General features: G+C 36.9%; 1 protein-coding gene across 6 annotated transcripts in view; it reads left to right on the top strand.

The window, feature by feature from the left end:
* The window catches only part of Musk (muscle associated receptor tyrosine kinase), a 104,558-nt gene that overhangs the window by 17,381 nt on the left and 72,596 nt on the right, over positions 1-14,581 (top strand). For all 6 annotated transcript variants that reach the window (XM_020173801.2, XM_020173798.2, XM_020173797.2 and 3 more), the window contains exons 2-5: positions 2,172-2,298; positions 5,637-5,788; positions 9,897-10,024; positions 11,432-11,573. In XM_020173801.2, the coding sequence (XP_020029390.1) occupies positions 2,172-2,298; positions 5,637-5,788; positions 9,897-10,024; positions 11,432-11,573 (549 nt within the window). The remainder of the gene's footprint in view (positions 1-2,171; positions 2,299-5,636; positions 5,789-9,896; positions 10,025-11,431; positions 11,574-14,581) is intronic.

The following is a 14,581-nucleotide window of genomic DNA, read 5'->3' as shown; positions in this document are numbered from 1 at the left end:
CGTGTTATTACATGTTGTTCAAATGTAGGTATATTAATATTTATGCAGAACCATCAGACACAACTGATTATTATAGCTGATAACTCTATGTGTCTATTCCATCCCATCATCTAGATGGTGGGCCCTTACAAGGCAGAGATATGCTTTATAATATTTTTCTCTCTTTCTGACACTTTTAAATTTATTTTTTAATTGACATAATATTTGTACATGTTCATGAGGCACAGTGTGGTGATTTGATTCATATACACCTGAGTAGTGATCAACTCAGGGAAATTAGCATATCCATCACCTTAACATTTTATCCTTTCTTTATGGTGAGTACGTTCAAATTTCTCTCTTCTAACTATTTTGAAATATACAATGCACTATTGTTAATAATATTTATCTAGTTGTGTCACAGAGCATCCAAATTGATCAGAGTAGTTACAGCAATGACATCACAGCCATCCACCAATCCTCTTTGCCCCACACCTCCTCACTCTCTACTTCTCTGAGATGGATGTTTTGAGATGCTACTTGTGAGTAAGATAGTACAGTGTTTGTTTTTCTGTGTTTGACTTATTTCACTTGACATAAGGATCTCCACATTCATTCATGTTGTCCCAAGTGGCAGGATTTCAGGTATATTCCAGGTATATTTATCACATTGATTTGCTTCTAGTCCAACCCAGTGCCTGCTACACAGAAAAAAGTAAATAAATATCTGCTGAATATTAATAACGACAACACAATAGTGATTATTCCACTTAATTTAACTGAAATTGTATGATGGGATAAAATTCCAGGCTCACCTAAATATAGGTTTGAACACTTTCTCCTCTGAACCATTACAGCCCTTGAGGTGACCACAACTTCACTCCCATTACTCTGATGGGAGTCCCAGGTTTCCAGAAGCATTTGAAAGAGGATCAGCCTTTTACCTACATGTTCTTATCCTTCTTAACCTCTTTCTCCCGTCTTGCTCTTGTAATCCAGGTAACTTTCATTTTATAGGGACCTGTAGAAGAGAAGCATCATATATAAGCCTCTCTGACTGTCTTTCTTTTCCTAAAAATAAAATGAAATGGCTTTATGAGCTATAATTCCTGTAACATGCACTCTACCCACTTAAGGTGTACAATTCACAGAGTTATGAATTCACCAATATAATCAACTTTAGAAAAATTTCATCACTCTTTTTAGATGAAATCTTGCATCTCTCAACATCACCAAATCCTTCTATTCCCCTCCCTCTTCCAACCAAACCCCAGGCAACCATGAATATATTTTCTGTCTCTATAGGTTTGCCAATTCTAACATTTCATATAAACAGAATCATATAATGTGTGGTCCTTTCTGGAAAGCTTCTTTCACTTAGCTTATTGTTTCCAAAGTCAATCCATGTCACAGAATTATAATGATGCTTCATTTATTTTTATTGTCAAATAACACACTATTGTATGGGTCCATTACATTTTGTTTATTTGTCCATCTGTCAGTAGACACTTGTGTTGCTTTCATTTTTTGGTTATTATGAATAATGTTGGTATGAACATGGGTGGAAAATATGTACTTGAGTCCCAGATTTCAACTTTTATGAATGTGTACCTGGAACTGGAATTATTGGATCATTTGATAATTCTCTTCTTTCTTTCCTTCCTTCCTTCCTTCCTTCTTCCCTGTCATACTCTTTTCCACAGTGGTGGCAGCATTTTAATTCTCATTAGCAATGTTAGGATGTCAATGTGTTCACATGGATGCCTGTTTTTATAAAATTGAGGGAAATGTTCTAAAACAACAGTTGTTAAAGCTGCTGTCCTTTTCCACTCTGACTTCTTTTCTGATACACTTTTTTTCGTGTTGATTTGAATTGGTGGTGGCTACAGAAATTTTGAATTCATATTTTTTTAAAGGGGCACTCAAATTATATAATGGTGGACATCACAAAATCTGGATTTGCTTTCACTCATAATAAGTCTAAGCCCCCCACTCTCCTGAAAGCTTGTCTTTTGATTCTCAAATGACTAGTTTGAAAACAATGTTTTCTACATAAAATCTTCTTTCCTTTTGGAAAATTTCTGTTCTGGGAAAATACAATTCCCATTCAGTATGTGCTGGCTGCTGGCTGCTTACAGAAGAGTGAGTAAACAACATTCTGGAAAGTTCTTTGATTTCTCCTCTCCTTCCAGCTCCTGTCATCACCACTCCTCTTGAAACTGTGGATGCCTTAGTTGAAGAAGTGGCTACTTTCATGTGTGCAGTGGAATCCTATCCCCAGCCTGAGATTTCTTGGACCAGAAATAAAATTCTCATTAAGTAAGTATTCAGCCACATTTTGGTAAGAAGGTCCATTGCTGCCTGGCCGTTTATCTTTGACCAATGCAACCTCAGCTCTGGATAACATTGAACTTCACCTTCCAGAATACAGAAAGGGAAATTTCTCCAGTTTATAAATTTAGGTCTGAAGTTCAGTTCATTTATAAGAATTTCCCAAGGCAAAACAGTGATTTGTCTGCCATGGGGGAAGTAAAGGAAAACTCCCAGGGTAGAACCTAGAAGTTTCACAGTGATTAGGAAGTCTCAGGGCACCTGCTCCAGCACAAGCTAGGAGTTAATAGACCAGCCTCGTCTCCAGCCCATTGTCTAGGAATCTGATCTCTTGGTTACCATCACCTTTTCCATTCAAAGTTAGAAGGGACTCCACACAGAGTGAGGCACACTGTCAAACAGATGAAATTCCCACCTGGCATATTATAGTTCTATATTCCTTCCTCATTGTAATAGTTGTCTGATGAAAAACTGTTCTTTTAGTAATCTGTAACAAAGTGAACCACAGGCTTTTTAGCAGGCAATGTAGCTTACCTTAGGCCTGCATGGTCTTAATTCATGTAGGATGCTATGACAAAACACCATAGACTAGGTGGTTTATTAACAACACAAATTTATTTCTCACAGTTCTGGATCCTGAGAAGTCCCAAGTTCAAGGAGCCAGTAGATTCACTGTTGTGTGAGGGACTACTTCTTGGTTCAGAGATAGCCTTTTGTTTTTTGCTATGTCTTCACATGAAGGAAGGGGTGATGGAGCTCTCCTTGGTTTCTTTTGTAGGGATACTAATCCCACTCACGAGGGTTCCACCCTCATTACCTAATCCCCTCATGTGGTGACTAGACTCTACCATGAAATACTATCACATGGGGACTAGGTTTCAACACATGAATTTGGGCAGAGCATAAGCCCTCAGTCTATGGCAGATGCTTATGGGAAAATATGACATGTTTATTTTCACTAATCTCTAATTGAAATGTAGTGTTTCTTGTATTATTCATGCTATAAGGTGAGATATTACCTTGTGCTATAGCCTTTAGGTATTCTAACAGGCAAGCTGTAGCAGAAGTTCTGGAGTAGAAAGACTCAACAGACCAAATAAAAATATTTGAAAAGGTTTTTAACAACTTTTACAAATCTGAATAGGTTGAGAATTTTCCAAATCATCAATTAAGCCTTTGTTTCTTTTTTTGCTTAGCAGGTCTCTTTCTCAAATTATCTTTGTCCTCTTGGATTTTAATATAAGCAGCAAAAGAAACCAGGCCCCAACCTCAACACTTTGTTTAGAAATTTTTCTCAGCTAAATATCTGATTCTATAATTTCCAAAGAACTGCAAGATATGCTTAGCTAAGCTCTCTGCCACTATATAACAAGGATCCTCCCTCCTTCAATAACATCTTCCTAGTTTCTTCCTGAGTCTGCACCAGAAGAGCATTTTACATCCATGTTTCTTTTTGGAGAGACTGGGGATTGAACTCAGTGCTTTTAAAGTAGGTGTTCTGCTTGAGCCACACCTCCAGTCCATTTTGCTTGGATTATTTGAAGATGGGGTCTCACAAACTATTTCCTGGGCTGGCCTTTAACCATAACCCTCCTGATCTCAGCCTTTCAAGAAGATAGGAGTAGAGGTGTAAACTCCCAGCCTTAGCATCCATATTTCTACCAATGGTCTGTTCGTGCTGTTCAGGAATTCTCTAAGATGATACATGTCTCTCACTTCCTTATTAATCCTCAGTAGCAGAGCCATTAACTCACATAGCCTATGGATGATTTCTTAGAAATCTAGACTTTTTCTATCATGCTCCTAGAAATTCTCCTACCATTCCCTAACTGCAAAGCCGTCTCCACTTTTAGATATTTGTAGCAGCAGCACCACACCTCCAGATACCAAAATCTGTGTTAATTTCCTATTGTTGTTATAACAAATTACACAATCTTAGAGGCTTAAAACAATGTAAACGGATCATTTTATAGTTCTAAAGATCATGAGTATGAAATAATCTCACTGGGACAAAGTCAAAGTTGGCAGAGTTCCCTCTGATAGGTCTAGGGGATAATCAAATGTCCTTTTTCAGTTTCTAATGGTCACTCGAGTCCCTTGGCTCCTTCCTTAATTATAACATTAGCTAGCAATTGTATCACTCTGACCTCTGCCTCCATTTTTACACCTCCTCCTCTGACTTTTCTTCTTTCCTCTGCTATCTTTTATGAATCCTTATTATTACATCGGACCAATGTAGATAACTCAGAGTATTCTATTTTAAGATTCTTAACATGTAAGTTAGATACTCACAGGTTCTGGTGAATAAGACATGTGTCTTTGGGACTATCATCATACTTACTACATACATTCATCATGAAAAACATTTATTTGGTAAAAGCCAAATAACAATAACAACAGCAACAGAAAACCTTACTTTTGTCTTGATGGTTCTCCTCAAATTTCTTTCTGTTGCCCTAATTCCCTTCTTAAGGAACAGTTTGCATGTAATTAAAGAGATGATATAAGTAAAGCATATGTTTTCACAGTATGAAGTTGTCTTACTTCCCTTTTTCTTGGCAGTCCTGGGGATTGAACACAAGCAGTGCCCCAATTCTTTTGCTTTTTTAGTTTGTTTTTCAGAGAGGGTCTCATACTTTTTTTCCAGGCCAACCCCAGACCCTGAGCCCTCCACCACTACATCCCAAGTAGCTGGTATTACAGTCACGCGTGCTGCCATGCCCAGGTTATTTTGAGATAGGACCTCACTAACTTTTGCTCAGGCTGTCCTCAAACCACAACATTCATATCTCTGCCTTCCAAATAGCTGGGATTACAGGTGTTGTTTTACCTCCTTATGTATCTCAAGTAACCAGAGCTGCACCTGGCACTTGTTAGACACTAAGTAATTGTTTAATGAAAGAATGAATATTAATTAATTTGTAGCCACTTCTATAAAAGTTTATTCTTTCTACTTATCACATTGATGCATGCATGTTTATTTTCTAGCTGCTTCTTTCCAGTAATTATAGGACAGGACTTGGTTATGATATACTTACCTGAATAAAGTGAACTTTATACTTGGTCTTAGCAGCCACACTGCACACTTTCAAATCATTCTTACAAGATTATTTGATTATTGGAGCCCAGGAAAGATTAGAATGTAATGTAACTCAGTTTTATGTTTCTGTGCCAAATAAAGCTATTTTCTTATTCAGAACTCACTTAAATTTGCTGTCACTTTTTTCTACTTCCTCATTGACAAGTCATTTATTGGTTGATCAATTAATCAAAGCCAAAACATCACAAGTGATGCACTAATCCGCCACTGCTTCTGTGACCTGCAGGCTCTTTGACACGCGGTACAGCATCCGGGAGAATGGGCAGCTCCTCACCATCCTGAGCGTGGAAGACAGTGACGATGGTATTTATTGTTGCATAGCCAACAATGGCGTGGGAGGTGCTGCGGAGAGTTGTGGAGCCCTGCAAGTGAAGATGAGTGAGTGGGAAGAGAATCACCTCTTGCTGTTAAAGTTGCTTTTGTAAAATTTGAAAGAGCCAGTAAATAGTGTCCCTCAAATCTGGAGGTTCAACAGAAATACAAGTTGAAGTGCAAAGCACAATGTTCAAGACAGTGAATTCCACACGTCTTATCCAGCCATCCACCACCACTCTCAGTTCTCTCTTCTCTCCCATTTTCTCACCTTCACAAGGCTCCCTATTTCTGGGAGCTTCCTTCTAAATTCTTTACCAAATGCATTTGAAATAGAGTTCCCATACAATCAAGCACTCTTTCAATCTCTAACCTCGTTTGCCTCATTTCAAACTTGATTTTCTTCTGCTTAAATGGAGGATGTTCACTGTCGCCTTCTCATGTCTACACAGCTAGCAAGTGCTTTCTGCTAACCTTCGAGCACTCCTTGCTGCTTTTAAGTCATCACATTTGTATTTCTATATGGAATCTTTCCCCTCATTAGGGCTTATGCAGTTCTCAGCAGTCTCTTTTCTATTCAGCATGCCATCAGCTCACGCCTAGACACTCCTCCATATTTATCAGACTCAGATTTTTTGCTCTTTCCTCCTGCCACCATCCTCAAGAATTTCGACATAAAGCAGAACAACCAGCTTCTTCATCCTCATAATTCCTTGACCCCCACAAATCCAGTGATGTTTGACCTAACTCTTCATCAGCCTATGTACTGGAATGACCCACACTTGGCCTTGTCACCCACTGGAAATGGTCAGCATTTGAAATCTTAAACTCCACGATATCACTCTCTGATCATGGACACTTCTTTGTCCAGCTTTGTTGAATGAGGAAAATAGTTCCTACACTCATGAGTTGCCTCCAAATGAAGGCTCAAACTCTCACTCCTTTTCTCTATTTCAACTCTCATTCCTGTCCTCGCACTGCACACCATCACACATGGAACCACATTCCACCTCTCTGACTTCTTTCTGTTACCTTGCCTGATTCCTCTTTGTTCTGTTTTCCATGGATTCCCCAACTGGGATTTCATTTTCACCCATACTTAGTCCTTTCTCCTACCTGGAGGTATATCATCAAACACTCCCGATCAGCACTCTCAAGTCTCATGACCTCCTGTGCTGCACAAACCTGCTGCTTGCAAACTACTGGCCTTGCAATAATGCAACCTTTATCTTCTCTTCTCTGACACCACACCACCAATGCGGAGACTCATACTAACACGCATGTTGCCACTGTACACAGTGGTACAATGTAGGTCTACCTGGGACTTTTATTTACTAGTTTTTGTGCTATTTTTCCTCCCATCGCTTTTTCTGACCTTTTGTTGTTTTGCTGGAGGAAATTATAAGTTGTTTTTTTTTTTCCAGAACATCTAAGGTAAAACACCAAATTTTTACATGCCTGAAAGTTTTCATTCTGCCCTCACTCGTGGATAATAACTTTGCTAAGTATAGAGTCAGAGTTTAAAAAGCCTTTTCGCTTGGCTTTTAGTAGAAAATTATTCACTGACACATGACATCCTATGTTGCAGATAAAATTTTTTTTTCATATTTCTGTCTCTCATCTTTCTTACTCATTTTACTCAAACTCGTAACAAATACCATATCTCCTTTTCCAATTACTTGTGACTCTAATTTTTTCTTATATTTTTTACATATCTTGATATTCTTTCTTCTTGTAAATTTCTTTAACTTTTCCTTCCATATCAAGAATTTGGTGTTTGGTATAACCATACCTTTATTCTGTCCTATTCCATATCTTAATCTTAACAACTGTATTTTTAATTTCTAAGAATGACATTTTCTCTGATTGTTCTTTTTCTCATAGTAAACTACTTGTCTGATGCAGACTTCACTGAGGCCTCTCTAAGGACATCACTAGTGCCTTTTTTAAAAGACATTTTTTTTCCTTGCTTTATTTTTGTTTTCTCCAGGATAAATTTTTATTTTTATTTTGCTTCCTTTCTTTTAGGTTTAGGCTCTTTCAAATGTGTGTTAATCTTGTATTGTGTGGTTGTAAATATAATGGAGTCTTAGATTAATTACAATAGAAAGCTGGTGACAATTCTGGGGTTTTACTAAATTTTGGGAACATGTTCACATTGCTTGGAGAAAGCTGCTTCATGAGACCCCTACCCCCATCACTACTCCAGCTACCTTAGGGCCTCCCCAATGACATCCCTCTTCACTCTCTAAGATTCATCACCTCAGGGGCTCAGTGCTAGCACCACAGTATATTTCCTGCATCCTGCCAGTTCTGATTGGTCAGTGCACATGGCTCCACTATGAGTCACAACCCCCTAAGGTGGAAGTCCATGACTACACATCGTCACTCTACTCATCCTATTTGCTTGATATTTGATTTTTTTTTTTAAGTTTTAGCAAGGATTCATTTTAGTATAACAGGACATAGTAGGGAAAAGTCAGGGTGGGGATAGAAACATTTCTCGTTCCCCACAAAGGAGATGGAAGTAAAGACTCCTTTACATTCAATTTTTCACAAGGATTCTCCTTACTTTCTACACACAGATGACCAAGTCATCTATTTCAGAGAATACAGGAGTGAATTTTTTAACAAGCAAGTAATTCTTTAGATGGTTCCACATAAAACACTCTTTATGCCTCAGGTTTATTATAGGGATCTTGTTCAGGGAACCCAGTGAAAGAAGAGATAACTCACACTTTGACAATCATAGGAATATTAACTCCCAGGCCAAGCTTTTGCCAACAACTTTATGACAATACAACTCACAATTGAGGGGCCTGGCTAGTATCTAAAATCTAGGTAATCACTATTGTTGAAGGAAACAGAGTTGTAAGCTGTACATAGACAGCAGAAGGACAGAGCTGACAATGCTATTCATATGGCACATTTTCAAGCCTGCCTTATACTTTTTCCACACTGTAGGATCATAGCAACTCTATATGGTGATAAATGCCTACATTAAAAGCCAATAGGCCATGCAGTCCTTGAAAATATCGTTCACAACCACAAAGACCCCTCACTCCTTCTTTCATGCTATTCTCTATCAAAGTGAGAAGTTGATTATGGCATATGACCTGAAAGCAATAAAATGCACTTATTTCTCAGAAGTCTCTCCTTCAAAGACATCCCTCTGTTCTCTATCTAAAATATAAGACTGTAAGCACATAAATGTAGTTTTAGTTATTTTATGAATGTTTCACGTACAAAACTACTAACATTTTGAAATTATCAGCTCTCTATATTAGAGTTGATAGCTACTTCCTTTCAAAGCTTCTTATTAGAGGACAAGTATTAGCCAACATTGACTATTTCTTCTGAAAGATTAACTGGGCTATTTGGCAGAAGAGCAAATTACATGAGTTTACTTTATAGAATTGAGTCACACCAAATCGTGTGACAAAATTATTTTCTGGGTACTAGTGTAATAGCATCTGGTTTACTTTCTAGAAGATAAATGCATCTCATTATTAAACATGAAATTTAATATTTAAAAGAAAAATTAAGATAGAAACCAAGGGAAAAATAGGACACAATTCAAAAATATAGAATCAAATCAAAAATTTTCAATGTTTTCATGTCTTTTGGTATAAATTAAATAATGTTTAATTTATTTAAACATGAGTATGGTGACAGCCCACGTTAATCAGCTTTTTATTAATTATCTTTTAAAGTGAAGAATCCTGTGGAATCTTCAGGCCCCTAATGTGTTTCATAAATTTGTGTGCAAAGAAAAGTTTCAATAGAACTGAGATAACCAAGACTTTTAAAATTAATTTTTATATGGAGCCTAGGAAGGTAAAACAGATCCTGTCTGGGGGTTGGTACCAGTGAGAGAGGGGAGGATATAAAAAAAGGGTATAGGAGGGTGAATATGGGGTAAATATTATGTACTCATATATAAAAATGGGAAACTGAGTACCCCCAGTACAATGAGGATATGATACTAAAAATAAAAATAAATAAATAAAATTGATTTTTGTTTGATATCCAGTAAGAACTTGTATCAGCATTTGGTGAATATTATAATCTAATATGTTTAAAATTATTCTTAAAATGAATATTCAGAATTAAGTAGTTAAAACTCAATGCAGTTATATTACCTTTCTAATTTTGAATTTTCATTTTCCCATAGAACCTAAAATAACTCGTCCTCCCATAAGTGTAAAAATAATAGAGGGATTAAAAGCAGTTCTACCATGTACCACAATGGGCAACCCCAAACCAGCCGTGTCCTGGATCAAGGGGGACACCACTCTCAGGGTAAGTGATACCTAAGGCATATTTTAAAATATAACAGTCCCTCAAACACTCAATTACATCCTTACAAACTTCTAGCATAAATTTTTTCCATGGACATTTTAACTAAACTTAAATATTTCTGTTCCCATTTATACAAACTCTAGGGCATTCCAGTTGGAAATGGCTAGGGAAAAAAAAGTGGAAATCAGTAATGTTAGGATGGAAAAGTAATGTTAGAGAAAGCCAAAGCAAAGCTACACTCCTTTTTGCTTGTTGGTTGATTGAATACTAAATCATTTCTACCATTGAAACCTAGGCAATAAAAAAGATGAAACTAAAATCCAAACATTAAAACTAACACCTTCAATGAGGGTAGAGGGAAATGAGGTTTAGAAGAAAAGAAATGGAAACACTGGAGAGAAATTAGAGCAAGAAGACTCAAGATTGAAAAACAAACACCTTCATAAATACCTCCTTAATCATGGAGAGAAGTCAAGTTACAGTGAATTATTCATATGCTTATTTTGAATGCTTTTTTTTTATCCCCACATTTACTAGTAAATTATTATACTGTATCATGATTGCCTCTCTCCACATTTTTCTTTCCTAAAAGTAAGATCACAGACTTGTTTCCTTGTTACCATGCCCAGCCTATCCTATGGGAAATGCAGAGGTGTCAGTATATATCAGTTAATTGAAACAAACTATAAAATTGATTAGCTTTGTTTTACTTAAAGTAAAATAAATAATGCAAATTTTTATGACAATATGACAAATCCTCTGACTTTTTTTTTTGTTATACATCTTGGTATATTTTCTACAGTGAAAACAAAGGTGGCTCTATGTATGTTACTAAACTTCAGGTCCTAAAACAAAACAAAAAAATGCATGCCATGTTTTAATTCAAAGAGTAATTTTCATATTATTTGTGGAATTTTCCAATTTTTCAAAAGGCATGTATTCTCTTAAGGATACCATATGTATAGTAAGTATGATAGTCTAACACAATGCTTTTATTGTTTGGGTCTTTGCTTGTTTTTTTTTTTTTAAGTTGTTTTGTTTTATTTTGATTCTAGGGATTGAACCCAGGGTCTTGCACACGCTAAGCCTACACTCCACCACTAAGCTACACTCCCAGCCCATTAAAGCAATGCTGTTAATTAAACAAATTTGGGCATGACTTTTAGGAAGTCAAGTCAGCCCTACTGTTCCTATGAGATGAAAGAAAACAATAAAAACGAGACCATTGTGATGGTAAAACGTAGGCAATCCTGCACGATCTCAATTAATATTGTGTGTTAAATGTGATAAGAGCCCAATAAAGGTTAACAATTTTGATGAAAATAGTGATGAGGATGACTTGATGGAATATGGCAAATGCATCCCTGATCCCAGATGTTTTCAAACACATGTCTCTGTTTCTGGCAGGAGAATTCCCGCATTGCAGTCCTTGAATCTGGGAGCTTAAGAATTCACAATGTGCAAAAGGAAGACACAGGTCAATATCGATGTGTGGCAAAAAACAGCCTGGGGACTGCCTATTCCAAACTGGTGAAGCTGGAAGTTGAGGGTAAGAGGCTGCATGCTTTCCCATCATGACGTGACCAGGGCCTTACTCTACTGGGAAAACCGATGTTTAGCCTAAGAAGGAAGAGATGTAGGTAGTCCTGTTCCCTTGATTGTTTCAGAGATTAGCCCACAAGTCAAGACTTCAATAGAAACATTGAAGAAAGACATTTCCACTCACATATTGTCCACAGTAATTGGTAATTTTGACCACCACAGACTAATTTCACTATAATTCTAAAATAATAGGCCACCATTTAAGAACTTCTTCCTGGGTGGTTTACTCTCCCTCATTTATAAATTTGAGGACAATCATTTTATCATTTTCAGCATGAAGAATGACTTCAAAAAAAAAAAGACATAGGGAGCAAAATATAATCTTTTTCAGATTGTATTCTGTCACAAAGGGATGAGAAAAATAAAATAATGATTCAAAACAAGTAACAAAAATGATCCCAGTTCTATGGATCATTTACTATATAATGTGTTGTCAACATGTTACTAGGTCATCAAAATGTTTTTAATCAATTAATTCAATGATTTGATGTGAAAGATGTACATTGAAAATTCAGAATTCAAACAGGTCTTTGTGTTCCATTCACTTGTTCATCAGGTTTTTCTTGACTTAAAATTTCATCCATTTAGCTTTAAAATAGGAAATACCAGCATACTTGTGCTAGGTGCATAAACTGAGTACCAAACTCTTCTCCCTGCTCACAAATTCAGCATCTCTGGCCTCAGTTTTCTTATTTGTAAAGTGAGGTTTGTTTTATTCAGTGAAGTAAGGGATTGACAGTATTTTTCAGTCTGATCTTTGTAAAGACTCAATAATTCTTACATGTAGGAATTGCCACCTGTTTTTCTGCTTTTCTTTTATCTGATTGATAAAATGTTGTACTGTCACATCCTGGCACACATTGTAGTTCAATCAGGAAAGGCCTCACAGGTTCCCCAGGTCTTTGAATCCATCTTACTCTGCCTAGGGTGAAATCTATGCTTTCCTGCATCTTCTCTTTCTCTCTCATGTACAGTTCTCTACTTGCTGTTTTCTGGTTATTTTTATTTCCTGAGTGGGCCTGTGTCTTTTTCTCTCCCAGCTTTAGTGATCTCATTTCCTGCATTTGCCTCTAATTGAGGCAACATTTTTATTATGTCATTGCATCCATTGCTCATAAAATTTCCATTAACTCTTCATGGCAAAGAATGAAGTTGGTGGGACTAGTAGTTGTCAGAATATAGAAGGGATATATTTTCAGCATAGTTGCTATGATTTAATATCTTCTAAATTATGAATGCTACTGAAAGATTAACTAATATGATCTTTTCAGTGAAAACTAAAGAAACAAACATTCAGACACATTGACTATCTATCAAGGGTCAGCATTTCCTTGAACTCTCTGTGGAGTGATGCAGAATTAATGTTTTCGACTTGTATAGAATGCCACAAAGAGTTTTCCTTGTCAAGATACCAAAATAAGCCCTTTTACTATAATATATTCTGATTGCTTAGGTATTAAATTAAATTGCTTTAGGTATTAAAGCAAATTGCTTTAACTTTGGCCTACAGAAAATTATCAGTAATCTTAATTAGTTGGTCTCCAATTACACAGTTAGATTTTGCCTTGTCATTTAATTTTGAATCATGCCTATCAGTAAAACTAAATACTGCCTTCTTCCTTTCTAATATTTAAGTGATTATGCTCATTGCTTTAGCAGTTAATGCATGCTAAAGATTTTATTAAACCTTGCTGATACTTAGAGCAATAATATTTAAAGTTCCACCAAGAGTAGGTAAGATAATTGTTTTAGCTCACATGTCTATTTCTACCCCTCTAGTCCTGATTAAAATAGACAAAATATGTGACATCCTTAGCACAGTTGCTGGTACATAGTAAGCATTTAATGAATGTCACCTGCTATAATTAATACTACTATTAAAATAAATTTCACCTACTATAGTTACTACTACTATTGAAACAAAATTTGCAGCAGGTCTGTTTTGGCTCTGAAGTTCTAGACGGGTGACTTCCACTTGAAGAAATAATTCAGGCATCTCCACCAGATATAATGCAGACATGACAAATGTAGAGGAAGACCCAATTCTACCTATAACAGAACACATGAGAAAGCAGTAGAGAAATGACTAGAAGAATTCCAAAGTACCTGGAAATGCCGGCTGGCTTGTCAGTGGTGAGGGATGCAGGTGAGGCGTGTCACAGGCAGCAGGGGCAGATGACTGTCTACATACCATCATGTAGTATCTGCAAATTACTTATGTGAAGGTTGTTTGGAGTCAGAACTCCATAGTGCCATTTGATTTCATTTCAGGAAAAGATAAGGCTTTGCCACTGACAGCTTCTGACAAGGATAAATGTGCCAGGTATATTACCATGCTGGGAACAGTGTCTTAACCACATCTTAGCTGTCATACCAAACAGGAAAGGAACACCCTGCCACAGAGGGAGGGGAAACTCCCTTTCTAATTACTGTGCTTAGGCTTCTGGGCCTCTGAAATGGCAGCATAAAGAGGCTCTACCCTACTCTCTTGTCTCAAAAGATTCCAACTGTGACACACAGGATTCCCAATGGGGCCATCTACCTCAAGATGGTCCAGCATGGATGTCTTTCTAAAAGGATGAGCATGCTGGCACAATGCTAGCACTGCTGGTGGGTGGGTCACATTATAAAATGTGCTGTGGATGCTAAATGCTTCGCATGGATTTCTTCATTTAATCATCACTAGCAAGTCTGTGGGGAAGGCCTAGATTGGGCCATTTTAGAAAATCAGCCAAGAGAAAAGATAGTTAACTTATGTAAGGCCACACAGATAGTGTGTCTAAGAAATTGAGCCACACTGAATACTGTTTGCTCTATCAAAGAAGAGAGACCTGTGTGACATTTTCAGGAGTAGTATCAGAATGGAAGTGAGAGAAGAAAACAGAATTCTGTAAATGAAGAAGAGAGAGGGAGCTGAAAAAGACAGAAGAGAGACAGAGACAGAGAGACACAGTC

The sequence above is a fragment of the Castor canadensis genome, chromosome 13 (assembly GCF_047511655.1).
Source record: "Castor canadensis chromosome 13, mCasCan1.hap1v2, whole genome shotgun sequence".
In the NCBI taxonomy this organism is placed as follows: Eukaryota; Metazoa; Chordata; class Mammalia; order Rodentia; family Castoridae; genus Castor; species Castor canadensis.
Note: the sequence above shows the minus strand (reverse complement) of the source record. Positions and strands in the feature narration are given on the sequence as shown.